The sequence below is a fragment of the Hirundo rustica genome, chromosome 9, assembly GCF_015227805.2.
Source record: "Hirundo rustica isolate bHirRus1 chromosome 9, bHirRus1.pri.v3, whole genome shotgun sequence".
Taxonomy (NCBI): Eukaryota; Metazoa; Chordata; class Aves; order Passeriformes; family Hirundinidae; genus Hirundo; species Hirundo rustica.
The window spans coordinates 9887735-9915466 of record NC_053458.1 but is presented as its reverse complement, the minus strand read 5'-3'; the positions used below and the strand labels follow the sequence as shown (position 1 = coordinate 9915466).

General features: G+C 44.0%; 1 protein-coding gene across 7 annotated transcripts in view; it reads left to right on the top strand.

The window, feature by feature from the left end:
* Positions 1–27732, top strand: part of RNF220 (ring finger protein 220) — a 219671-nt gene that overhangs the window by 178374 nt on the left and 13565 nt on the right. For 4 of the 7 annotated variants that reach the window (XM_040073570.2, XM_040073574.2, XM_040073575.2 and 1 more), the window contains 4 exons: positions 10197–10293; positions 11265–11351; positions 12632–12687; positions 14400–14478. In XM_040073570.2, the coding sequence (XP_039929504.1) occupies positions 10197–10293; positions 11265–11351; positions 12632–12687; positions 14400–14478 (319 nt within the window). Of the gene's footprint in view, positions 1–10196; positions 10294–11264; positions 11352–12631; positions 12688–14399; positions 14479–18239; positions 18285–27732 lie in introns of all 7 variants that reach the window. The other 3 variants (XM_040073571.2, XM_040073573.2, XM_040073572.2) reach the window with 1 other exon arrangement.

The following is a 27732-nucleotide window of genomic DNA, read 5'->3' as shown; positions in this document are numbered from 1 at the left end:
TTAAAATGTTTAAAACTTTCTAGCAAATGGCTGCAGTCCTCCCACTGCCAGCTTTCTATCGACACAGAATCAAGATATGTTTGAGCAGCAAGTGTCGTAGGCCAGCCTTAGTCCAGTGTGGGTTAATTGTCCCAGAAAGAGCATTGAGGCAGTAGCTGTATGCTCCTCCAGTTTGTTCTCCTTCTAAATCCATGCAGCATTACAATCATTCTTTCACATGTGAGGTCCTGGCCTCAGAATCTATATAGATACTTCTTAGTTCTCCTACCTCAACAACAGGTTTTTGTGATTACGGTGACTTGAGTCTGGCAGAAAGCTTCAAGTACAGAAGAAAAACTCCCTTGTGCTTCTCTGTGCAATTTCATGAAAATGGAACTCGCCAACAAAACTGTTAAAAATCTGTGTTTGACACATAATGTGGAAACGGAAGCATGGAGAAGCATCTTCTCTAGTGTTAAAAGATAGCAGAGCTGGCAACAAACATTAAAAGTCTTGCTCCAGAATCTCACCTAGTAGCCAATTGTGCCCTCTTTTTCAGATAAGATGAAGAAAAGCTTCAAGAGGCATGGAGACTTCTTTTTTTTCCATGTCAGGAGATTCAGGCTGCATTTAAGGTTTTCCTGGTAAGACGGTATAAATTGGTCTATTCAAATGCAGCAAAAGCATTTTAGCTGAACAGTAAATGTGTGACTTCTCTTAAGAGACTCTGTAGGAAATGGAAGATGTCACTGGCATATTTAGGCCTTTTGGAAGAATGGTCTAGTAACTTAGAATCATTCTTGCTGCTGCTGTGTAGATGAGCCAGAATTCATTCCTTTTACCCTGGCAGGCTAAAGCAAACTTCAGCTTGGATGCAGGAGCAGTCTTTGGTAAAAGTACAGGGAATCTTTGCTGAAATTAAATTCTTCCTCACATTTAGCAAGAGCTCAATTCAGTGCATTTCTCTGCCACCTTTCCAGTGTCAGCATCTCTCTCTAAGGTGAATGTATCTGTATGTCTGAGCATCTTTCCCAACCTGTCAGTCCTTGAATTTTAGCCTTCCTGTGCTTGGATTGCCACCTTCTGCTGGTCACGTCTACCTACTGTAAGCTTCCTAGTGGGCAAAATATATAAATTTCATGTTTCTCAAGTGCTTAGTCTGTGCCTTATGCCCGTTATGGAGCGCTCCTGAGCCCCAGAGCACTTGTATCACTTGCCTCAGCCCTTGTGTAAAAGTGGTAATCCTGGTAATCCCTCTATTGCAAAAGCACAATAATTTGGACTGGTCTGATGGAGTAGCCCAAACACTTCTTAACATTTGCACCTCTCTCCTTTGAGAGCAAGTACTTGCCATAAGGTAATACTCAACCTAAAAATGCTAACAAAGTGTTTGCATAGTGTTAGATACAGTAATCACATGGGCTGCACCTGATTCTCTCTGTAGTTTGTGTCTGCATATAGAATTTGAAGGATTCTGTGGTTAATAAATATCTTTTAAGTCTGTCCTGTATATTAATATCATAAGTTGGCTCTTGTGAGCCAGAAAAACAGATTAGAATAGTATGTGATTTAAGAAGAAAAATCTTCTTACCTTATGCACAAAAGCCAGCATGACCTGCCATGTAATTGATGCCCAGTGTTATGTGTGTTTGAAGTTCACGTAATTCTTCAAGGAGCACCATTTTGTTCATTTTGGATTACAGTGTAATCAATGGGATTTAGCAAAGTAAAAATCATTTTAACTGGAAAAGAAGAAATTGGTGAGGATAGCCATTAAAATTTTTCATTGCTGATTGTACATTTTTGTTAACTTGAATGCATACAAAAATATAAGAATCTAATTTTTATGGTCAAACTGCTAGAATGCATTAGCTGAAAGGAGCACAATCAACTAAATCTTGGTGGTTGATGTATGTGACACCAACAGCCACTCTAACCAGGAAAAGATTTTCTGTGGGAAGAAGTGGAATTCCATCCATTTTACAGTATTATGTATTGTAGTTGCGGGATGACAAGGATGAAAAGGAACGTCAGCCCATTCCTAGAGGAAGGAGGGGAAAAAAAGAAAACAGAAAATGCAGTTGTAACACTATGAAAATGAGCAGGGGGAGTAAGGGAACAGGTAGAGCACGTGAATCTACTCAATTTTTTGAAGTAGACTGGGTTTCAGTTGACATTTCCTTTAAACTTCAGCTTTTGTAGATCTCGGACATTAGTTGCTCTGCAATCCAGTTTTCTACTGGTCTCTTAGCTGTGGCTTTGAAAATCCCAGGCTTTAAGATAGTAATCTGATAAATTTTTAATTTTTTTCCCTCAAGGGTCTGCAGTTTTGCTAGAACTGCAACCTACTTCTTGGACACTGGGGTCAAACTTGAGCTTTAAGCACACAATAGTTGATTGACGTGATTTTAATAGCATTTTAGAATACAGTTGTTAAGTCAGGAGCAGTGAGATGTTTCTAAAGGAAAAAGGGAGCGCAGGTCTCAATGGCTCTAAACAGCTCCTGTCTCTGCGTGTCGTCTCCTACACGCGGCGGTGAAACGCATTATCGAGTAGTGCCCGGAAAGTGGCTAACTGCGTTTGACACACGCCAACTCCCTGCCTCCACACTGGATAATTGCATTGTCAACTGTTCAGCAAAGTGGCAGGTGACACTGCAGCCGGATTGATTGTCCTACTATGGAGGCTCCCAAGACTGTCAGCCACCCAATCGATAGAGTTTACACAAGACACTGTGACTGCATCTGTAACTAATTTCAGTTTGAACCTCGAAGATACGGCTGTCCCTGTTTCCTGGCCTCTCTTCTTTGCTTGCATCTTCTCCCTGGACGAGGAAGTTGTTTTTCCATGAAAGCCCGGTTTTATTTCTTGTTTTGGAGCTGGAAGTGAAGAAATCAATGGTGTGTTTTGTGGTTTCAGAGTTGAGGGCATTACAGCACATGGCTAACTAGCAGCTCCAGTTTTGCAATCAATAGACTGATCAATTGATTAAATTAGCACTGATTTTTCTTTCTTCTTTCCAACCTAGAAAAGAATTAGTTTGGGAGGAAGAGCACATGTGTTTGGCCTATGAAATTTAGCCCTTGGTTTTTCCAGTCCTTGGTTGCCTTTCCCACATGAATACAATCTCTGTGCTCATCATTATTTAAAGCAAACTGCATTGAGCCCTGCCACTTGGCAGCAGCCCACTGTAAGCCAGGGTGTCACTTTCAGCTGTTCACCAGCCATGCTGCTTCATGCTCGGCTGCCTTAGAAAAGTCATCCTTCGAGCTCTGCTGCGCTGCTTTATTATTGGCAAAGTTGCGACATTCCTGTGATCCCTGTCAGTGGTGCTTATTGATCCAGTGATGTGAATCTGCTTAGTGATTCAAGATTACTTTAATTCTCCCTCTTCCTTTTTTGTTTGTTTCCACCCTCTCCCCAGGGGAACAAAAGCTTTCAGATCCACCTTTCCCTAACTGTGGAAAGCGAGCTGTAGCTGCAAAGACCATGCCTATTGCTGCTGCTTTTGTACTTCAGCTCCAGGTTTTGAAGAGCAACCTTTGAGATAGACATAAGGCTGTTCTCACCTTCCTGTATCACATCAGCACGAGGCCCTTGGAGGCAGCCATGAATTGCCAGACCAGATCAGACCTTTGGTCCATTCTGAGTGTGTTTTCCCCTCTGCAGCCATAGTCTGTACCTGATGGGTTACAAGAGGCATAAAAGACATCTCTGGAATACTCCTCAGTGCTGCAAGGGGTGGGGAAGCCTCTTCCTGAGCCTTGCAGCAGCTGGCTCTTACTCTGTGCACCAGTGCTTGCCTGCCCTTTGTTCAGCATGCTGCTGCAAAATTACGGTAATGGTCATAAAATTATATGGCCCCGTTCCTTAAAGGCAGCTGTTTCTGTGATCTGTTAGCAAAGATCCCTGTAAGCATCCACACTGGTAAGCAGTCAGGTCTCTGACAGCCCATTTGTGCCTCTGTGGGAGCTAATAGACAGCATCAGATGGGTGCATCTGCTGCTTCAGGTGTGTGCTGTAACAACACAGTTGGGTGTCAGTTTTCCAGGTAAATCACCGTTTAGCTTTAAATGGATCTGGCTTCATAGAAATAAAACCCTTGTCTTGTAAGCAGCTTTTCTTGGCTCCTAAATATCTTTTTTTTTTTTTTTCTGCAACAGGCTGAGAACATCGCCAGAACTATTTTATCCCTGTCGGTGCTAGGAAAAAGCGGGGGAACCATTTCACTGTTGAAAAATACGGTTGGGGAGGCATTACGGATCTGTAGAAAGACCTGTGTTCAACAGGGCCTCATCTTTGCCTTCCTCTCGTTTTCAAGAATTTTTAGTGGCTTTCTCTGTCTTCCCAGATGTCTCTTACAATAAAATGGCATCCATGCCACCCTGTCCTCTTAGTAGTTTGGGATACTTCAGCAGATGATGAAATAAACCCAGTTTAGAGCCATTCTTGGAAGTATGTGAGGCCTGGCCGTGAGTCTGCATAAACTACTTTTATTGCCTTGGTTGTTTTTACTCTCCAAGAAGCCAACGAGTGACATTTCGGTAAAAAAATAGAGTGAACGTGCTGGAAAGGGAGGTTGTACATGAGGAGGTCACTGCAAGGAGTGCAATTAGCAAAGGCTGCAGTTCTGGAGATTTATGGGAGGCTTTTCTTCTTTCCTGAGCACATGTATACTACCTGCAAACAAAATGAATGCCTCTTCCCAGCCAAAATAGGCCCCAGCAGAGCTCTACGCCTCTGAGATGGATTTGAATTTAGACCCATTTATGGAATTTAGACAAAATGTGGGATTGCTAGAATATTTACAGTATAGATTTCACACACACATTCCCATTCCATGGGAGCCAGACTGGAGAAATATTAGTCATCCAGATGAGTTTGAGCCTCTGCATGAGCAGCATCTAGTAGCTGCATTCACAATGATGGTGCAAATAATAATACTGACGACTTAGTTTTCTTCCCTGGCTTTCTTTGGAGTGATAATTAAATATAAACATATAATTAAGTAAGTACAGAGCAGCTGGTCATCAAAACTGATCTGCCTGGATAGGAGTTGAGAAGCAGAGGGTGGGGCACAGTAGGTCTGTGATTTCCTACCTGTGCTCATGAAGTTAGGCTGGGGTCGTTTGGGTCTGCAGTGGTCTGGTTGTGTTGCCATTCTGCCCCTAGGACTGCCAGTCTTTGTGTGAGCTCGTGCCTGTGCTGGAGGCAGCAGTGCTGTCAGCACCTGAAGCAGCATATGTTGTCACTTGGACCATCTGCTACTGAGTGTGATGGAGAAAAGGAGGGGCTTGAATGTGAAGTCCTTTTATCTGTTCTGTGAATCTGCTTACATATCGTGTTAATAACTCTTGATCTTAACCTGGGCCATCATTCACTGGAGAGTTGTTCAGGTGACCACTTGTCAGGAGGACTGCACAAAGGAAGTGAGATTTGAGAAGCAGTGCAGAGGTCAGAGAGGATGCATAGGCTTAGGGCACAACTTAAGAGAAAGAAAAGTGCTATGATAACTTACAAGAAGGGGAAGGAAAGGATTTCTGGTGAGATTTATCTACAGACATTATTAATAGGTACATGGAAAGAATGGGAAGTGTTTTCACCTTCAAGCTCAGCTGATTCCTGTAGCCTGCCAGTGCTTGAATCTGAGGCATGCACATTTTTCCTGCTTTTCTGACCTCTGAGTCAGTATTTCAGAATCTGTTGCTTGTGTAGAGTACCTAAATTTTTCAGAAAGTAACTAGAATTGGTGCTCAGGCAGACTGCTCTTAGACCAGCCCAAGCAAAGAAAGCTGTGTACACAGTGCTAGGTAAGTGATGTTGATAGGTACATTCTGATTGATGGGCGAGTTTGTCTCCCAAACTGTCACAGGGTTTATAGAGGTGCCACTCAATACCAGTGCTGGAATTGCTTGTCAGAGCACCTGGCTACAAGAGCAATGGGGATTGGAGACAGAGCTGTAACTTTGTTTTTTCTCTGCTTAATGGCCCCAGCGTCTGACCTGCCTGTTCGCTCTTGTTTGTCTGGTCCTTAAGGAGGCAGCTGGGATTAAGACTGTCAGAGAATTGTGCAGCTTTAGCATCAGGAGGCTAATTGTATTGGGGCTGGCAGCATATGACAAGGGGTTGCCTCCTACCAAATGCCCAGCAAGAGCAAAAAAATTCTCAACAAGGGACAGGGAAGGTATAGGGGAGTCTGCACTGGGTTTGTTCTTTTTTGTCTAAAAGCAGCATTTTCAAATTCACATGTGGAATTATGTTCCTCAGGCCTTGGGTGACTCCTGAGAGTCACAGCTGCCTCTGTGAATAACAGATCACGTCTCTCATGAATTCCTAGGTCAAACTCACAAGTTAACATTCAGTTGTCGGATTTCACTTTGTTAACACGTGGGAATAAAGTTCTGGTCCTGAGCACTGACCTCTGGATAACACACTGGCTTTAGAGGTCGCTACTCTAGGCAGTGTTGCTGATGGCTGTGAATTATTGTGTGACCTTCAGAAGCAGAGTGTTGCTGGAGGAGCCCTTCCCTGTTCTCAGTGCACGCTGCTGAATAGCAAATCACCCGAGTGGAGCTGGCAAGGGGTCTTCTGGAAGCTCCTGTCCTCTGCACTCCATTTCACCTTTTCTTTTCTCCTGGATGGCAGTGTACACCACCAGCAGGAGCTGGAAGTTGTGAGCCCTCTTTACATTTGGGCTGAGTTAGTGAGAAGCAGGTGCAATCCTTTTGGGCCTTCCTTGCATTTAGTGGTCTTCTTAATCCATTTATAACAGCACTTGTCCAGAAATCTGGTTTGAATGAGCCTGAGATGAATGAATAATGTCAAACAGTTCAGACGTCAAATATTTGAACAGCTGCGTGGGTGTTTTCACTGGCTTTGTGCATGGAAGCAACCCCAGGAAGTTAGACAAGGAGGGTCAGGTTGAAATTGTGGCTCCAAACCCGATCCCACTGGAACTGCCCTCAAAATCCATCCCTGCTGCAGAATGAAAAGGTATTATAGGATGCTGGTTGCAAGCCATTCGTTCCCCAGGTGATGCTGGGCCAAGCTTTGCATTCTGTTTTTTAGTGTTTTGTTGTGTGCAGAGGCAGTACTGGGATTTATGGATCTTTTGATCTGCATCAGAAACATATTTTGTGACTTTCGGTTTTCGTTTTTATTTAAAGCAGCTTCCGAAGTCCTAAAAATGATAGCACAGTTTATATTCAAAGTATTTTTTTGATTCATGAAGGTTACTTTGTTTAGTATACTGTTTCTAAATCATTGGTTTTTACCATGTTGCAATGATCTGTGCTTAAAAAAATTCCATATTAAGTGAAAAACTGAGAGTTGGATCACCTGACTGTGCCTTCGTTTAGGTCTGGGAGTCATTGTTTGATCAGAAAAGAAAATTTACCTTTCCCCTGCCCCTCATTTTAACCTATTAGCTTCTCTGCAGTGTCATCCTCTCTGACTGAGAGGCTCTCTCAGATCATCCCAGTGCGTATTTGCCATCATAACAGATACTGTCCAGACTCTCTCCTTGTACGCTCCCTGTTTAGGAAGTATAGTAGTCTGCTGGCAGTGCAGCTGGGCAATAGAGCAAGATTCAGCCAAAGCTCTGGAATATTTTCCTTCCAGATTTAAAAGGGATTTTCTTAAATACGAAGGCCTTGAGAGCAAGGACACAAGGATTCTGAAGTCAAGGTGCCTTAATATTTGTAAACTGTATTGCAGTAAGCAGATCTTCTCATCTTAAGCTCTAGCCATAAACCACCAGTTGGCTTGAGTCACTTGGAAACAAAATTGATGGAAAGGTGCATGTCTGCTGTGTGCTTGGCATCCTTGCAGAGACAGTAGCACGAGGGGTGGTTGCACTTATGTTCTCTCATTTGGCCACCTTCCCCCCCACCAAAGCACTTGCTCCGAGTATTCATTCTCTGGCTATTGTTCAGATCACCTCCTGGGACTGGCCAAGTCACAGCTCCAGCTTTGCATGATTTGTGTCTCCCACAGCCACAAGAAAAATGAAGACCTGTGTGTCCAAAGTTTATGGCCTTTGAGAAGTGATGGGCTAAAGTAATGCCAGGTGCAGGGGATGGTGTTACTGTAGGTTAAATGCCATGCCTATAAATTACCACCCCATCGCCCACTCTTGACTTTTAAAGCAGCTTTGAAAGACTATCCAGCTTCTTTGACAGGTCTCTCTTACCCCTCTAAATCTTCTCCCAAACATTGTGATGAACTGAATGAGTCAAGATTTACTAGATGAGCCATTGCAGCGAGAGGAGGCAGCAGCTTGTGACACGTGTTGGCTGGCAGCGTGCAGCCAGTATGTGAAACACTCTGAATGGGGTCTCTGGCAAAGGGCTGCCCCAGTGACACCATGGGGCTGACCCACAGGCATGGCTCCCACAGTACCTGGCACAGACGGGGGTGCTGCATTGTTGGTGCCAGTTGTGTTACCCCTGCTAAAAATTAAAGCTGGCACTTACTTTGAAGTAAAAGGTAGTTTATGTTTCTAGGGAAAGGTTAGTCTTAAATTCATTGCCATGCTACAGTTATCACTCGTTAAGGACCTTCTTGATATTCAGGGAAGAGAAATATCAAATCCATATAAACAAATTTTATTGGGGGCTTAATGAATCAGGGAGAGCATCCGTTCCTAGAAAGCGACAGTAAAGAACTGTGTCTGCATGGTATCCTTGGAAATGAGACCTTTGCTTTGCCCTGCTGTCTGCACAGATGCAGACCATTAGAAATACAGTTCACTCTTCTGGGCTTATGTTAAGTGTGCTGGTGAGAACCCAGTGGGATGAGCAGACTTGGACATCTGAAGGCCTGAAAAGGCTGTCCTAATGCTTTGGAATGTCTTTGTTCTTCAGACATGCATATAATATTCAGTGCTTCTACATGAATTTTAACCTGTATTCTGAATGTAGAGCCACAATCATAGGACAGAAACGTAGCCCTTTTGGGGCATTGGTGCAAGGCCAAGGTGATACCTATCGTACTTACAATCTTTGCAGTTGGGATGGTCTACCACAGACCTAGGTCACCAGCCCTCTGGGAGTGCCAAGTCTTTCAGGCTCCAGCAGGTACCTCTGTGTGAGCCAGGTGTCCAGCACTGCTGTCTGGACAGGGGTGTTAAGTGAAGGAACATACTGGAGGCAGCTGCAGTGAGTACATTTCTGTCTGCATAGCTAATGTACCCAAACAGCATAGATCTGCTGCAAAATTGAACACAAATGGGGACCTTGCAAACAACACCCTAGAGTTCAGGAGGTCTTTGCTTAATATCCAGTCTTACAGGAGAGACCATACTTAGTGTTAGCTCTCATAAAGAGTAAATATGCAGTCTGCCATTTCCTTTCTATTAATAAACCCTGGGCAGAAAATACCATCAGATGAAGAATCATCTTTGGAGGTGTTTTTGCAGATTCAGTTAAAAGAAGTCTGGTTGCAGTTTACAAAATGCTTGGGACCAAAGTAAATGTAGAAATTGTTAGAAAGTGGGAATTGATGCACAGTCAGCCTCAGGTGGAACTTTACGTGGTTGCTTCCTGCTGCAGTTGGGACTGGATGTGTGCCTGACCCACCTGTGCTTGAAGAGCAGAACTGTAGATGAGTTGCATTGCAATTTGCTCATACAAGTGCTTGTGAGGAGCTGTTAATGACAGAAGTCTGATTTTTTTTCCCCTCTTGTAGAAACAGGTTTCCTGTTCTTGAATGTTTTAAATTTTCAAAATCTAAGCCATGACTAAATGTATTTTAAAATGGAAAAGATGTTTCTAATTGTATTTTAGCCTCTGCCTGCCCTCTGCATCTGAACTGAGAAGTAATTCAGAACGTCCTTGTGGCCTTCTCTTACCTGCTAGTAGTGTGGATTTTGCATTAACTACTTCTGTGAAAAATAAGTATTTTCCTATTTAGCTTCATTGCTTTTTCTGCCTTTGAGAGAGACCCTTACAGTGACTTCAATTATAAAATAATTCATCTGGAGAGCTAAAAGTCAAGAATGTTCCATTTTCAATGCTGGAGGCATTTACAGCGTAAAATCTAAGAAGTTAGGGCATTTCTGTGAGTGTTCTTGCGCAGTTTTTGGAGAGGCCGCCTTTTACGAGGCTGTTAAGAGTAAAGGACAGCCTGCAAATTGGTGCTGTAGCACCTTTCTTGGGAGATCGCCTACACTTCATTTCCAATTGAAATGCTCATCCGTGTGTTTTATTTTCTTCCAGGTTCTGGGTTCATCATGTGCAGTGGGAAGGAGAATCCAGACAGTGATGCTGACCTGGATGTGGATGGAGATGACACACTCGAATATGGGAAACCACAGTATCGTTTTTGAAAGGCTCTTACCCAGAGGGAACCTAGAGGTGCATCTGCCCTGGGAAATGGTGGATAATCTGTGCCTAGAAATGACACAGCCTTCTCCAGTTACTGTTATGTGAACTAGGAGGGGTTCCCCGTTGATACAGCACTACTTCAGACCTGGTTGAAGTCTATAGGAGACATTGCAAGGGATCAGTCAGAGTTTCTCTATTCTCTTTCATAAACAATCTGTTGCCTCCATACAGGTTTGTTCTATATGGATAGCTTTTCCTGCTTCATGGGTAGGAATTGAGTTTATTTTCCACAAGACACCCTTCCATTTTCAAGGGGTTTGTGCAGTAAGTGCTATTCACCTTCCACTCTGAGAGATTTGATTTTTTTTTTCTCTTTCATGAGACAGTTCATGGGCAGAACTATCATTAAAGTCAGATTTTGGGAACTTCTCCATCTGGGAGCAGGCTCTGTGGGCACAACTCGGGGAGAGCTGTGAGCAGACTTCTTCCCCACAGCAGTTGTAATAGGCATCAAGGAAGAACTCCTGCAAGGGCATTAGACAGACACTGCCTTAACTGTGATGAGGGGCAATGTACAGCTATAGAATTAGGTTTTATTGAAATCTGTACCAGCCTTTAGGATTGAAGCTCCAGCCCTCCACTGGTAAAAGAACTCTGTACTTCAAACAGAATTTGTGAAATTGTGCAGGTTAGGTTTTCACGGGTTCAAGAACTGGTTTTCCCTTTCCAAGAAGCTGAGGACTCACATTACTATCAAAGATTACTGTTTCTTTCCACCTAAAACAAAACTTTAATCCAGAATTTAAAAGCAGGCCCCTTTGTGGATACCAACCCCTCTTTTTTTAAGGTGTTCCCAGTTAGAATTAATTTGTTTTATATCCCAGGCAGTATCTTAACCATCTCAAAAGCCTTTCCACTGTCTGCAGCAGGGCTGTATATTCCTTAACCCTTTGTGCTCAGGTACACAGAGGCAGACATTATCCCTTGCACTGGAGAAGAGCCAGGTGAAGCCAAAGAAAGGGAGGCGCTCCGAGGTGCTGTTCTAAAGTAAGTATCATCCCTTTCTAAATTACTGCATTCATTACTTTTAGGGAGAATCAGTTTATGGAAAATACCCGTTCACGTGAGTGCATGGATTGCAACAAGAGACTTTCAAAGAAGCACAGTCTGACCGGGTCTCCATTTCTACCTGTGCAGCATCAGTAAAGCCTCCCTGTTCAGTCTCCCTCTCTGAGCCACCCCACTGCCCAGCCAGTGCCATCTTTGCCCTAAATATTGGTGGACAGAGGATGAATTCTGGCAGTGAGGAAACTGTGCTGGATAAGGCCTTGTGTATCATCTTGCTTCGTGATGAAATGTGGCCTCTTAGCAGTACAGTGTAATGCCATCAGAATCTTGGTTGGCACAGTAAGAGTCTGGCACCCCATGTGTGACTTCATTGCATCCGATTACATGTTGTGGGGCCTGTAAACTAATCCTTCTATATTCAGCTCTGAGTTGGGGCAGGATGTGTGCTCTGCCCACATACATATGGGGAGGATGTAGGCAGCCGGCATTCCAGGCAAATAAAATGAGTCTTAACAGGGAGCTAGGATTGCTTTCTAAGCCCTCTGCCCTGCATAAAACAGGACTTAAATTACCCCTCTATCTCTTTTCACTGAGTGATCCTGTGGGGTCAAGGTTGAAGTGATTGATAGAGCAGTGAAATGAAGTTTTCTTACTGCTTAGCCTGTCGCAAACACTAGTTCAAAATTGGGTTTCTCTCTGTAGAAAGGTGGCATTTGCCACATTTGCCACACTGGATCCGAACCATTGGTCCATTCAATACTTTGCTAACCATGCTAGTCCTTTGAGCAGGGCCTCAAAGATGCTGGAGCTCCTTCACAGCTGGGAGTCTGGTATTGTAACAGGAAGATGCTTGGTTATCAGTGGCTATGGGCACTTAGTGCTTGGTGAGAGAACTGAGGACCTGAGCCCAGGAGATCCAGTCCCTTCATGTGGCTTGGACCTAACACATTGTTTTGCTGTTTGGGCAAGGTCCTTCCTTGCGCGTTTCCTGGACTTGTTTGCCCATCTCTACAACACAAGAGGTGCTGTTGGTTGTAAAAGAACTTTAAAATTCTGTCAAGTTTCTATAGAAATGCAGTAGTGTCACTGATGCCATGAAGCATGAGCATGGTTTTTGGCTGGCCATCTGATCACATTTTGAAATTTAGACTGATGGATGGAAGTATTAAGAGAGAAGTGGTTGGTGGAAGGGATATCTTTCCCTGAGCAGCAAAATTTTTTGTATTCAACCTTTAGCATATTGTCCTTTTCTCTTTTAGTGGTGGCACACCAAGTACTCGAATAACACCGGAGTTTTCTAAATGGGCCAGTGATGGTGAGTGTTGAAATTGTAGATTGTTAGTTTATATATATGGGAGGGTAGATAGACAGCCTATGTCTTCTGCTTGCCAGTACTTAGGAGAGGTAGTTACTAATGCTCTTGCAGAGTGTCATCAGATATGTATGCACATAGACCCACGCTATCTTTTTGAAACTTTACAGCACTATTAATTGTCAATTATTGTAGCTAGAGAAGTTCCCCAAAATACCACCTTAACTGGTATGGTGATGAGAGCTAGGGTTTGGATATACTTGATGTCATGTCACTGAAAGGCAAACTGCTTTGTTACACAGAGAGCCAGCAGAGCCTGACAGTGTGATGATGGTGTTCGGCTGCTGGGTGTTTAAATTGCACAGGTTTACCTATTATTGGGCTTTTTTCAACTGCTTTCTTGTCTTCCCTTCTTTGAGAGGATATGCTAAAGACTTGTATCTCTTGGGTAGATCTTGTCCTTGCTGGCCTTTGTATAGCAAGAAAAGCCTACCAATCTGAAGCCTTCACCTTTGGAGTGGAAACTCTAGGGTCTGTCCTACTTCATGACCTATAGTTGAGACTCAGAGCAAATGAGTTAATGTGAATATGTACCTTTGCATACATTACTTGGAAGCTCATTGCATTGAGAAGGAAGGGGGAAGTATTAAACCCATTCACCTGCTGGGGGTTTTTATTCAATGCCAGCAGCACTGTAAGTGTAAGCAGTAACCTAGTGGAAATATGAGAATAATAAAACCTGGCGCTTTCCAGCTGTAGATGCCAAATCCATTTCCTGAGCTGGGCAGTGCTGCTCCAGCTCCCTTAGGAAGGAAACTGAAGCTCAGCGACCTGAAGAGACATGTCCCAATGATTTTGTTCCCTGTTCTGTTCCTGTCATGCTTTGGGCATTTGATTCCCTGCCTTGAAAGTACCTACAAGAAATAACTACTTGCCAGTGGCAGTGGGGGAAGGGAGTTGAACCAGTTTTGCCACGGGCATGATGGTTAAATGGAGAACATAGGATATCTATCGCAGGCATTTTCTTCTGTGGGATAGGCAATCACATTTATTTTCTGTGATGTAGAATCACTTGCTTGTGGGTATTATCAGCTTCAGTAGCCACAGCTGCAGAGGTGATGTGGAGGCAGCCCTGATGACATTTGCTATGAGCTGTTTTCTTCATACCTTTTACCTGAATCCATGGTGATGGACCTACAGCCCTGGGGCTGGTTCGTCTTCTCATCTCCAGCTGGTGTCTCACACCCTCTCCTGTGCTGGGAGCAGCCATGATGAGCAGACTATTCTAGTTACCTGATATGTATTTTTCTGCTTGTGTCTGTGAGGTCAGAAGAAATGGGAGAGACTGAGAGCAGGATCTGGGCTGGGTGGATTTGCTCCAAACCCACCTTTCTAGAAGTATACTTCATGTGGCAGTTGCATCAACCCTTCTGAATTAAATCCTGGCTTAAACAATGGGTACATCAGTGGGGGTCAGATCACTATGAAGTGGGGATGGAGCAGGGGTTGTATTTTGAGCCCTGAATCGTAAAAATATTCTGTCCAGAGAGGGCCCCCTGCCAGATGGGGACACTTACTGTCAGTCACATCTCTCTCTTACTAAGAGCTGGCATGAAAGTCACTCATTGGGGTCCTCTGAAACTGTAACTTGCTCAGATTATTTCATTGCATGATCTGATGTTTTCTTACTAATTTTTCTGTTCTTCCTTCAACAGAAATGCCCTCAACGAGTAATGGTGAAAGCAGTAAACAGGAGACCATGCAGAAGACTTGTAAGAACAGTGACATTGAAAAGTGAGTGTGAAGTGGTAGCTTCTCTTTTTCTTGTTTTAAAGGACCATAGTGTCCCATCTGGTGCTTCCAGCAGCAGTGATAATCTGAAGGTAGGCATATTTGAAGCTTTTACCGCTGAGAAGTTGTGCGGTGACACAGAACCTGAACTTTGAGCACTCACTGCTGCTGTGTTCACAGAGGGCTTGTGGGGAGTTCTCCACCTATGAGGGCAGGTACCCAGTGACGTGGAATTGGGCACAGCTTCCAATGGGCTTCTCCACTGCAAATTGTCTTCTTTTAAATTATGTAAATAGATATATCCACACTTTATTTCTGTATGTTCCACCTTTCATCTCTCAACAAAAGGGAATCTCCCCTTGGCAGCACTGTTACTTGGAAGAAGTCTCACAGAGGGAATTTCTTTTTCCTTAAGATCTGTATTGAGCCTTTGTATGGTTCCTAACAGAAATAATATCTCCATTTCTGAGGTTTTATACCTGCAGCCCTTTCAGTGCTTCAGAAGTTTAACTCCTGGTGTTTGAATATACAGTAGTGGAGGGACTGCTGGGCACCTCCTTTCCTGTCCCTTTCTGCTCACTGAGTGTGCTGCAGTGTAGTCTGAAATACAAATAAATGGGTTTATCTGCACTGTTCATTTGAGTAACAACCTCCGTTCTAAATCTTATTTCACATACTGCTGGGGTGACTGACTGCTTGGGCAAGTTTGATGGTCCAAGCCTAAAACTACAGGCTGTTCTCTGCTGCCACAGACTGCATTAGCTGGGATGAGACAGTGTTTTAAGTTGGTTATTGCCTGATATAAAACATTGCCCCAAGATCAAGTGAAAGACCAAACAACTTGAATGAGGTGGATGCAATGATGTAATGGTGGGTTTTAAATATTACATTTTGGGGTGATGTCCATGGAGAGTTTGGGATGGGGAAAAAATCTAGTGGCATAGCATTAAGCTGACTTCGCAGAAAGTTGTAATTTTTCTAATGTAGTTTATTCTCCTCCTGCCTCTGGTCCTGACTTGAGAGATTGTGTCCCTGGCACATTTTTGGATCTCTGAATTCCAAGGAGCCTGGCAGAGCATACGTTCAGAATCAGATGGGGAAACTCTCTGCTGTAGGGGGAACTTTAACACTGCTTTGCTGTCTCGGCACTTTCTTTTCTATGAGCCCTTTCGTTAGCATGTCCCAAATGTTGGCTGCCTGCCATTCAGTGCTTCTCGGTCAGCAGGCTTTGGCCAAGGACCACTGAGTCTGGGAGCCTGCAGGTCAGTGCAGAACCAGCTTTGTCCTTAGAGTGAGCCAACCATTGCATGCTGTCTTTCTTGGTGGCAAGGACTCATCCCTTCTGCCCTAATCTGTCAGCCTCTGTCTCAGCTGCTGCTTGGCTTCCCTTCGGGCCTCCTGCCTGTCAGCCCAGCAGCCCTCCATCCTCCCAGATCCACTCCTATTGAAAATCTTTAAACTGTAGGAGCTGAAAGGATTTGACATTTTCCAGAACACTTGAGCTCAAGTGATAAAATTGACATAGCTTTAATAATCTGATCAAAGAGGCTTTAGCTAGCACCTTTTCAAGGGTCCCAGCATCCTTTCCATACAAGTCTCGTGCTAATGCTGCTGTGAAGTGTGGAGAGCGAGCTGTTTGTGTCTGCACACACACTTTGCTCTGCAATAACCTTGCCTGCTAAAGCTTCAGTTCTGCTAAAAGTCAGTAAAACCCAAAAGAAATTACAGGAAATTTCTTAAATGTCTTGTTTAGTCTTTCCAATAATGTTAATTTTTGAAAGTAGCTGAGGGACCTTTTCGTTTAAGGTACTTTATTTCACTGAGGTTCAGAAAACGAGATGGTGTTTCAGGTGGAGAATTCCTAGCTGCCTTTTTTTTCTCTCTCCTTTCCTTTGAGATTCATGTGTGATAAATAGTTTCTGTCCTGCCATTTAAGGAGTCTGAATGCTCTGTGTGCTTGTCTGTGTAAAGGGGTTCTGTTAAATTAATTGATAACAGAGATCAGAGCTAGAAGCCTACAGAAAAGGAGGGGGAAGGGTTTCTCACTGTCTGGCTGCTTCCCACTCCACTGCTGAGCCATGATATATGGCGACCTAGCCCAACAGGCTAAATTGATTCATCTCTAGTTCCTGTTTCTTAATCTGGAGCTAAATTGGTTTCATTTTTCTTGGTTTGGGTGGTGCTTACAGGAAGTTTTTGGCAGCATCACTTTACTCCATTGTTTGTAACTTCAATTTTTGCCTTTAAATCTGAGCATTATTGATTGGCATGTTAAACCTTGTGTAGCATCTGATTAGCATTTTTAAAATTGTCCAGAAGCACATGGCTTAGCACCTGTGTCAGTGGTGCTCTCTGTTTAGAGCAGTGACTAATAGAGTTAGCAGTGATCTGCCTATTGATCCTTCTCTCATAAGAATGACATTCCTTCCTCCCCTCTTCCAAAAATAAGTCCAGGCAAGAGAGTAGTGTGTTTTTGTTTGGTTTTTAATCCATTAATACAGTACAGTGAGCAGCTCTCCTTTTGGCACGCAGCTGAATTTCTTCACTTGAGCAGGTTTAAATTAATCTAAACATGGGGTTTTGTGGGAGAGTCTCTTGCATGTAGAACAGCTAGATGGGGTTTGGGGTAAGTCTGTGTTTGTTGCTCTGCTCCTTGTGCTGTGCCAGATCACCAGTAATTTGGACAAGTTGATCTCATCTTTGTAGTGTTGAACTTCAGGTGGCAGCCAGGGGTAGTGGGAGGCTTGGTGCTGGTCCCAGCTCCCCTTCCCAGCACCGAGGTGTCTCAGTGCTGAGCCTTTCTAATCTTGCCAGTGTGAGGTGTCTGGAAGAGATGCTGGGCTGCTGAAGGCTCTTCTGGAGAGATGAAGAGCCATCACACCATCTGAGCCCTGCCTGTCTGCTGAAGACCCAAGGCAAAGCTCAGCCAGTGCAGTGCTCGTTTACCTCAGCGTGAGATGCGGCTTTGCTCAGAGAGCAGCTGGTCCCTAATTACCCAGGCACTCTCTCTGACACCTCCACTGATGCTGGACTTTGAGCAGAAGAAATGCTGCTCACAGAGAGCTGCAGAAAGCACCTTCCCCACAAAAAGTCTTCCTCCCTGCCTTGTGAGGGTCTGGTGCCATTTTGAAACTGAGGTTCCCCGGGGTTAAAAGCCAGCATCTTAATTCAGAGTGCCAATGTTCAATTTTGCTTTCTGCTACCAGACTAGATTGCAGGCCAGCGAGAGAGTCTGGGTTAGTGGCCCACTGGGTCACCTCCCATTTGTTTTCCTCAATTTTGTGTTGTCATAAATTCATTCCAGCCCGTTGTGGTTGATCAGTTTATCTCCGCCGGGGCAGGGAGCGCTGCGAGCATGATATATGGCACAGAGCATTGTAGCCAGCCTCTCCATGAATCACTCCAGCTGTTTGGTGTCAGCCCCAAAGCAAACAGGGCCCGGCCGCTGAGCATTGACTACGATGAGCTCAGTATGGGAAGAGACATGACGTATGAATGTTTATTTAATAATTCTCTAATATTTCCAGCGGAGTGTGGCTGTGCCTTCTGGGAGGGGTGAAAAGGGGGGAGGTTGAAGAGGGAAACTCTAATCTGTTGGGGTGGGTCATAAATCAGGCAGACAACATCATTAATCAGGGATGGGACAGAAGTGGAAGGAGGTGGGACCGAAACTGCCATCCTCGTTGGGAAGGGGGCTGTGCTTTTTTTTGTTGGTTTTTTTTAAAAACACTACCAAATCTTGTTTCTGATTCCGCTGGCCCCAGCCACACTGCCTGCATAATAGCAAACGCGGACACAAGGCTGTTTAAGTGAGTATGCTACCTCTGCTCTGAACCTTGCAATACGAGCCTGCCAAGCATTAAATCCCTTTATAATTATCTTCTTTATATAACACTTCATGCTTATCATGCTTCATTGGATGAGACGCTTGTTGGGTTAAAAAGAAGCTTTTAGAGACAAAAAGCAATTGTATTTGTTTTATTTTTCCTGTCTCCTCTTTCTTCCCCTTCCCCCTCACCTCGCCTATTTCCAATCCAGCTGGTTTGAAACATTGGCTCTGGAGGGGCTCTGGTGCAGCAGCACAAGGAGGAGCATCAGTTAAAATTAAACAAAGTTTAGATTGGGGTCCTTGTGCAAAGAGACAGGCATGTGAGAGCAGTCAGGAAGGTAGCAGTGTCTGTTGGGGAGACTCTGCTCCCAGGCAGATATGTCCAGGCGGGAGCAGAGGGTGAAGCCAGAGGATTAGCAGAGGCCTGAAAGGGGGGGGGCCACACTTAAGCTGGTATGTCAGAGGAAAACAGAAGCTGTTGAGAATTCACACCATAGGATAAACGCTACCCAGCCTTCTCCACAGTGTCGTACCATTAATAGGCTTTGATGGGAGACAAGAACATCTCATAGCAAAGACAGACTTAAAAAATTAACTTGAGTCATAGATGAACTAACCCTTTGTGCTCTGCTAAGCCGAGAGCGTGATGCTGCTGGTGGGTCCAGTACTAGAGCAGCCCTTGTGAACCTGGGAGAGGATTCAGGACACTGAACTGAAATGTGGGATCGTCAAAGACTGAGAAAGAGCTGCTGGGCTCTGCTGCTTGTCCAGATTTTTATCTTTATTAGGTTTTACTCCTTTTCAGTAATTCAGTAGTATGTAATACCATGTTTGTACTGTATACTGGTGTTGAAAGGGTATGGAGATAAATACTTCATTTCTTTATGAAGTGAGGCTTTGGCATTACTTCTTTCTCTGGGATGTGACAGTGGAGAGCAGAGTGCTGGGCTCTGCTTCTTTATTCTGCTCCCTCTTTTAACTGTTAGAGAGAAGTTGCATGTGACAGTAATGGTCTCAAACATTACAGCCACTGTGCAAACTGAAATTGTATCAGTGTCTGGTTCTTCACTGGCCAGGGGTTAAGGAAGCTCAGCGAGGCAGGCTGTGACTGTACAAGCTCAGACCTGGGGGTGGGTGGTATCTCTGTTTAGTGCAGCATTGTCCAGAGATTTGGTCTAATTTCATGCCTTAAGGCAGTTTTCTATAGACTTTGACATCTTCATATAGGCAGGGACTCTTATTTCTTTTGAACCTGTGATGTTTTAAAGTTGAAGCATCTGCAAACCCAAGGGATCTGCTGGCTTCAGGGGCAGGAGGTTCTGCATCCCTATCCCATAACTGATGAAAAACCCAGGATGAAATTTTATTCCTACATTGCGGGGCGCAGTTTAGGCACCTTGCAGTTTATGTGTTTTTGCCTCCCCCTTCTTTTCTTTTTTCTTTTCTTAGTTTCAGAAATGCTGTTAACTTTAATTTGTAGAGTTGCTTCCTGGGAATGAAAAATCGATGGGGGGCCATCGCAGTGTGAAATTCGACTGTCACTATTGAGCTATAGAGTTACCAAGATGTCTTAGAAGGTAAAAAATAAATTGTGGCCCAGCAAGTGCTCAGCTGTGCTATTTCAAAGGGGATATGAGGCTGATGGTCTGTTAGAGGGTACTTCAGTTAGATGGATGATGATTCCCTGTGAAATATTGGAGTTATTCCATAGGTAAGGGAAACTTTAGCTTATAAAACACAAACAGCTGCCTTCTAGCAGACGAATTCTGCCCTTAGATGTGTGAGCAGCTTGTCAGAGAGAGGACTTGTCCCTAAAATTAGCCTGTTGTGTTTAACATTGTCTCTGATGGAGCATTGTGAATCTTGCCATGTTCCTTCTGAGAATACTTTGAGGATGTGACTGTTTATTCACATCCCTTAGCTATGCTGCAAGAATTAAGAAGCAGGGACTGATACTATTTCTTTTTTTAGGAAATGTTTGTGTGGTGCCCAGATGCTCTCAAGAGAAAAGTAACAATTATCTTTATGTAGCTTGCACTCCCTGTTTGGATGAAAACGTTCCTTTGAAGAGCAGAAAAGGGATCATGTTGTGCCCCATCCGCTGCCGGTTTGCTCTCTCTCCTGCATCTGCTGAGGGGCAACCCTGGCTGCACAGGCTGGCTGTGTGCTGGTGCTGACAGGGCTGCTGCTTTTCTTGGCACTCACTGACTGTTGTGGCAGGACTCAGTAAGTGTTTGTGCTGTGCCAGCTGCTGTATGACAACAGGATGGTTGTAATTACAGCTCTTGGTAGTTTATGCCTTTCTTAGGCTACAGTTAGTAAGTATAAATATGAAACAGGACTTTAAAAAGGACCAGTTTTGTTAGTTCTCATTAAACCATATCTGGGACAACTGTAGAGTGGGTAATTATTTCTCTTATACTTGCATGCAACTTATAGTTGCAGTACAATTGAGGGGTGCTTACTGCTGCAAGGAGGAGTGTTAAGTCACACATAGTTGGAGCTTGGTAAAGATTTCCCAAGGAATTTAATGACAGAAGAATTCATTGTGCTTTCCAATCTCCCTTGCCTCTGTAACACAGAACCCAGCACTGCCTTTACAGAAGCAAAGTAATAGCAAATAATGCAATTAAAGTAGTTTAATATCCATGTTGTTTTTTTGTCCTCACTTCAGTGTGCTTTTCCTAACCTTACACTCCACTGCTACAGGCACTTTGTCCTATTTCTCCATTATCTTCTTTCTTCGTTTGTGATGATTTTGTCTGCAAAAAGCTGTTGTTTCCCATGCAATTGCATAAGCATTCCTGCTTTTCCCTGAGATAGCTGGCTCATGACCTGTCCTTCCACTGCGCTGCTGGTTTCCTTTTCTAGCTCTGGGACCACAATTGGTTATATGATACTAATGTGTCCTGGCCTCCTTTAATAGCCTCGTGTTTCTTTTTGAAGGCACGATTACCTTAAATGATGCTAATTCGGATCCTTTCTTTCCCTGTAAAGGAAACAGCAACAGTTGTCGAAGTTCTAGGGCGGCAGCAGCAGTTGTAGGAAGCTGTCTGGAGGATGTGTTATCGCGCTGCCCTTGTGGGCCTCCAATCAGCGATCATGAATGGAGGTTCTGGAAAGCGTATCACCTCCACAGTAAAGCCCTTAAAAGGCTATAGATGAATCCAAGTGCTGCTGTAGTAGCATAGATATTTCCTGTTTATTTCAGTCGTTTGGATGGTGGCCATGGGAGTAGAAGACATTTATTTAATTGCTCACAGGGGCTGGCTGCGAGACTCGGCTGCATGTCCAACCTTCTGAGCAACTCTGAGCCCTAGAAATTTGCTATTCCTCTTTCACTTCATGGATATTTTATAATTTTGTGCCTGATCGTCCAACCAAAGCTACCAATAATCCTAGACCAGCTCCAGGCCACAGTAAGATGACAAGTTACAGCTGCCATAAGTCTTCCAGTAGAAAAATAGACCTGCCTGGCTACACACGGAGCTTGGTCATAATCCAAACATGTTTACTTGTGGATGGAGGCAAGTGTCTGTAGGCTGGAACCTTTAGCCTGCATGCTTCAGGAAGGAGAGCAGCTGCATTTTCCATTTCCACCTCCTGCCTTTTGTGGTCCTGGCTTGTATTTAAGATAGAGACCACAATGCACCCTCACAGATCTGTTAGAAACACAATTGGGATCTCCAGGACGAAGGATACATTTGAAAAGTGAATCAAGATATTAACACATTAGATGAGTAATTATTTCTCTTTAGGAACATTGTTTAGAGAATCGTTTTCTGATTCAGCCTGCGCTGCCTCAACAAAACCTTGCTGCAGCAAACCACTTTTCCATAGCATGGCTTTTTTCTTTATCGCCAAATCTGCTCCAGTAAAGCAATGGGATTGCATTTATTTTCTCTTTGGAACAGGGAACATAGTCTCTAAATCTAATCAGAATGACCTATGCATTCTTTCTCCCAGCTTTCATGTTGAACCATAATTGCTCAAATGGCACATTTAAAATTTTGGCGCAAGCTCAGACTTTCGCTCGCCGCCTTTTTAAATCAGTCCCAGTGGCCAGTGGATACTGCGTAGCCCTACAAATGCATCTAAACATGCTGACTCTGAGGCTCCTTCTATTCTGAATGATCAGCGGTGCCATCTGTCTCTGTTTTGATTGGGGCTGGGCACATGTGTCCCAGCAAAACACGGGCCAAAAAAAGGGAAGAGAAAGAGCCAGCGCCTGGATTTACTTCCCGCTTCTGTAAAGACATTGTTGGGTTCTGTGTTACGGAGGCGGGGGAGATATGAAAGCAAAATGAATTCTTCTGTCATTAAATTCTTCAGGGAATCTTTACCCAAGTCCCTACTAAATGCAGCTTAAAACGCCTTCTTGGAGTGGTAAGCTCCCCTTAGTGGTATTGCAACGGTGCGTGCGAGTGTAAGAGAAATAATTCCTCTGTGGGGAAAAAAAGAGACAACATTTTTGGTTTGCATCAAGATAAAATTAGTCAGAAGCAAACTCTGAATTTGGCAAGCAGATGCCAGTATTAACAAGTTGTGCAAGCAAGTATAAAATAGAGGCGCTCGTGACTGAGAGCGCCTCGGAGTCGTGTGTGTGTGCCCTTGCATGCACCCTGCTCCAAATTCACAACTTAGAACACGGAAATTAGAATGGGGAACATTGCATTATTCATAACTTGGCAACCAGAAGCCAGGGCACTTTGCCAGAGTAAACTATTCTCTATAATTACAGGTGAAGCAACATTCTTTAATATCTTACAATACAAAAACATACATTAATCAAGGAAAGAGGGCTTTTTTTTTCCTAGAGGACAATAAATTAGCATCCTTGCCAATTTCCTCAATACATGTGACAACGTTTTACAGGATTATAAGTCAGCTTCGTTAAAGGAGGTTAGTCTAAAAACAAATAAACCAAATAAATGAGATTTCTAGCTAAATAAAGGGGAAGCCAACTCCTAAAATGTTGATATCTTGCCAGGAGATTTCTTTTAGCATTGGCAGTCTTGCAGACCCTTTAGAGGGTCTAAACTTCACTTGGTGTGATTTGACGTGGCTCTTCTGTAAACAGGTTTGCTGGGCAGTTTTCTGCATCAAGGCATGCAAAGTCTTTCTGCTATAACCAGCTCATCTAGTGAAATGAAATCTCAGTACATTGTGCCAGTCTGGTAGCCCACATGTTGTGGGGTGATTCACAGTCAATATGCTACCAGTGCCTGACACTGGGCTTCTTCCAGAGACTTAAGATACTGAAAATGCCTGAGCTGTGTCTGTTTCCTTTTAAAGCCACCTGCCACTTTTCTTTTTAAAAACTTACATGTCAATCTAAGTGTTTTGCTTGTTAGTAGCAGAGGGGCTTTTTCAGCTTTACGTTGTGTTCTTGCACTCCAGTAAGTGTAAAAGTCCTTTCAAAGTCTGTGGATCTCCCACTGACTTCAGTGCTGCTCACCCACATCTGCCAAAATAAAGTCCCTGTATCTTTAGCTCTTGTACTTGCTGTGGGTGATGCTTGCTAAATTGAAAGTGGGGACAGATTATTTCATCAGGTTGAAAGCGAAAGCAATTCTTATCCCAAAAAACCATAGGGGTGTTTATAGTTAGTGTTTGAAACGCAAGTATTGAGGGAGTTGTGTTGAGGACAGTGTATGAGTGAGAGCTGAGACAGCATCACTGCCGTTCTGCAGTGCTCCTGGGTGTCACAGAGCTATGCACAGCATGTTACAGGCTAATAAAACGGGATCTCTTCTCTGAAAGAGTTGCCCTCTCACCCAGATGTAAATTGGCTATGAGAGGAGGCTTGCCAACTGCATCATTGTGCACTGATGTTGGGGTCATTTTATCAAGTCTTGAAGATTTGTGCCCCACAAAGCACCAGGGACTGCACCAGGCTTTCTCTCCTGCAGTGTAGTAGTGGTTATGATAATTGTCCTCTACAGCTGAGGTTGGATATGGCTTGGGGCAATTTCTCTGCTCCTGGAATCTTACTTTAGCTTGACTTTGCCTTCAAAGCATCGACCAGTCTGTTTCTAATATTTATGATATGTAAGCTGCTAGTGACATGACCTCTGCCCTTGGTGCAGGGAGGTAGCATGTATGTTCTGCTGGGTTCTCCACTTGGACAAGGGAGGATAAAAGCTTTGTTTAAAAATAAATACATCACTTTCAGGTTTGTCAGTGGTAGTCTACATTTTCCTCACTGTCAGTCTGCCAGTCTTACAGGCATAGGAAAGCGAAAATAAATGTATGAGGAAGAGAGAAGGTCAGAATATCAAGTGTCAAAAGTAGCCCATGAAATTTTATTGGTGGTGCATTTAATCAGTGCTAAGCGTTTTTTACAAGATACATACAAACAGTGGAATTGTAAAAATTTATGGAATGCTGTGTACAGTGTAGCCATTTATGAAGAAAGGAAAATTTATATCCAGTTGAAATAAACCAAAGGGGAACGTTTTATGGAGACTCCTCAACAGCAGGATACATCAAATGAGATCTGGATAAGATGAGGACGGGGTATTTGCAAGGGCTTCTTTGAGGTGTTTTCCTGCTTCTTCAGCAGCTAACAGTTCGCATCTTTCTGTTCCTCTCAAATAGGCAGGATGCTGGATGCAGGGACAGTGTGGTGTTTGTGTTTTTCTGTACAGTGGAAAGGAAACACAAGTGAACAGCTGCTGCTGGTATCTGTGGTACAAGGCTCTGGCTCTTGGGCTTGTTCCAGTACAACACTTTCTTGAGCAGCCCTCAATACCCAGCTGGGAAGGGTTAACCGGAGCCGCTCACACTGACATCAGCATTTTTTTGTTTCCTTTTTGGTCCAGTATTTTGTTGATGATAAAGCACAGACTTAGTCAATTGAGAGATTCCAGAGCTGCAGAATCAGAGATAATTTAATTAACGGAATTGCTTGTGATTGCCCACTGGGACAGCGGGTAGGAATTGCTCGATTTAATTTGGAGAAACAAAGATCACATGCATGCTAATGTTTAACAAATAACCAGTGTTTGGGTTAAAGTTTCTTTTCGAAGAGGGGGGTGGCCATTTCCCAGGGGAGATTTCCCAGGAGGGCTACAGATTTTTCCTCTCCCATAGTATTTCTGTGCACTTCTTCTGGCCTTTTACCTCAGCAAAGCAAGGATTTTCTCAGAGAAAGAAAGCGTTCTTATTTTCAATGCTCAGGGGAAAATGCTATGGATAGTAGAAAAATATGCATAGGGTACAAAGACCGAAAATTATCACGTGCTGTCTGCCCGGTCTCACAGACTTGCTTCTTGATACGCAGCATCCTCAGCTGTGACTGCCAAGGTGTGGAAAACTTAACCACAAAGTCCAGGGAGAAATACAGGACCCAGCTTCTTCCACAAGGAGCGCTCCCTTCCTGTTTTTGCTCTTGTGTAAACGTTCTCACCCAGGCTCCCCTGTGTGTGTGGTGATGTCACAGCGAGTCTCTACTTCAGGATGGAGGTGCCCTCTTGATATATCCTCAGCCAGGGAGGACAGTTCAGGTGTCAGTGAGGCCTCTCACACCTGCTGGAAGAGCATGAGCACTGGGGCTCAAGGTACAGCTCTTGGCAGGCATTGTGTTCAGCAGGTCTCTCTGGAGGCTGATAAATGACGTTATCCAAACACGTCAAATCAGAGCGCTGAGGCGAAAAATTGTTAAGAGTCCTCCTGCATCCAGCATGAGGTCAAGGCAAAGCAGAGAGCCAATTCCTTCTCCGTAATTCCCTCTGCCTCACTTGGCAGGGTAACTTGTACACAGCCTTCCCCTGTCCATGGCACTTGGCTCTCTGACCCTCGCTCCACCCTGCCGTTACCCTGTAAAAATTCTGCCCAAGGCTGCTCCCAGCTGTGTCCAGGCAAGCACACACAAGGTGCAAACACAAGAGGGAATCCTGAGGGAGTTCCCAGGATTGCTGCTGCAGGAAGAGTTGCTCCTAAGCGATGCTTATCTTTAGGATACAAGCAGCAGGTTGACGGTAAAATGACACTAAATGGAATGGCATGTGTCCCAAGTGTGCTGGCCACCACGGGAGCCAGACACATGGGAAGTGACTCTCGTCTTTATTCCATCCCTGGAGGTATTTTCAGTTTCCTTTATTTACTAATGTTCTCCCTATTTCCCTTGACCTCATTTCCTCCAGCTTTTCCGAAGCAACCATGCAATTATTGCTCACTTTGGGTTGACCCTTGGCTGCCACATCCCTTGTTGCTGCTGCTCCGAGAGGTTTTCCTGAAATCTCAAGTGCAAAATATTCACTTACGGCCAACACTCCTTTCTCTCACGTGAAGTAGGAGCTGTGTCTTCAGCACTGTGCTGTGCGTCGGGATTTGTCCTGTGAGTTTGCTTAGCAGGGAGAACATAGAGTTTAAATTCTGTCATAGCTGAGCCTTGATCAGCACTGGGAGGTATCGCAGTGGCTAAAGCTCCCTCTCTTACCAATGCACCCCAGTCTTGTTAATAAATGTATATTTAACAATGTCTGGAGCGTATGAAGTGATAATAACTAAATCAATACCTCCCACATTGATTGTCCAGGATCCCTACAGCGTGACGCACGCAGCGGTGCGGTAATTTTCCAGCTAACTAGCACCCTGATCTACAGCCCTCCTATTGATTGGCCATTGTATCAGGCAGCCTCTGAGCATTATTGCTTATACCTCTATTCAGCCTCCTTTTCTGATTCATTCGTTTATTACTGGACAGGTGCGATTATCTCAGAGACTTTCCAAAATTGGCCAATGGGGGTCAGCTGTTTAGATTTCTATAAACAAACCATTTTCTATCTTCTCTAGTTGCAGTGGCAATTTTTTCCTTTTCAAGTTTTGACTGTTACTGGGCTGGGACTGGGGATGAATGGGCATTTATTTGTAACTGTTCAAGGAATCAACTTTTCCCTTTCCTTTCTGACTTGCCCACCCATCTGAGGAGGACAAGTAGCTCCAAAGATGGTAGAAGGAGAATTTAGCAAGGGTTAAGGTTCTGCTTGCCACCTCCTTTGGGTGGGAGTCACACTCGCTGCCTTTACGCCTCCAGTGCCCTTGTGCATGCAGGAAGGAGAAATGGATTCCGTGAAGTCAAATTCAACTGCAGTCTTCAGCCAGCATCAGTTCAACGGTGGGCCAGACTGGAAGGGAAACAATTTTCTCAGCCAACAATAATCTTCAAGCTATAAATAAATAAATCTCTTTCTTCCTTGGACAAAACTAACACCTTTCTAGACTTTCTTTGAAAACACTAGCAACTCTTCCTTGAGGGTGAGAACTCAAGCTGGGATATGGTAATAATTTATACCAATGAGCAGGAGCAAGTGGGTGTTTTCACAGCAGGGAGAACTGTCTCGTATTGAAACTCTTTCATCTTGCTCCAAAGAATATTTATGGATTCCAAGACTTGAATCCACAGTGTCCCTGTCCCCAGACAG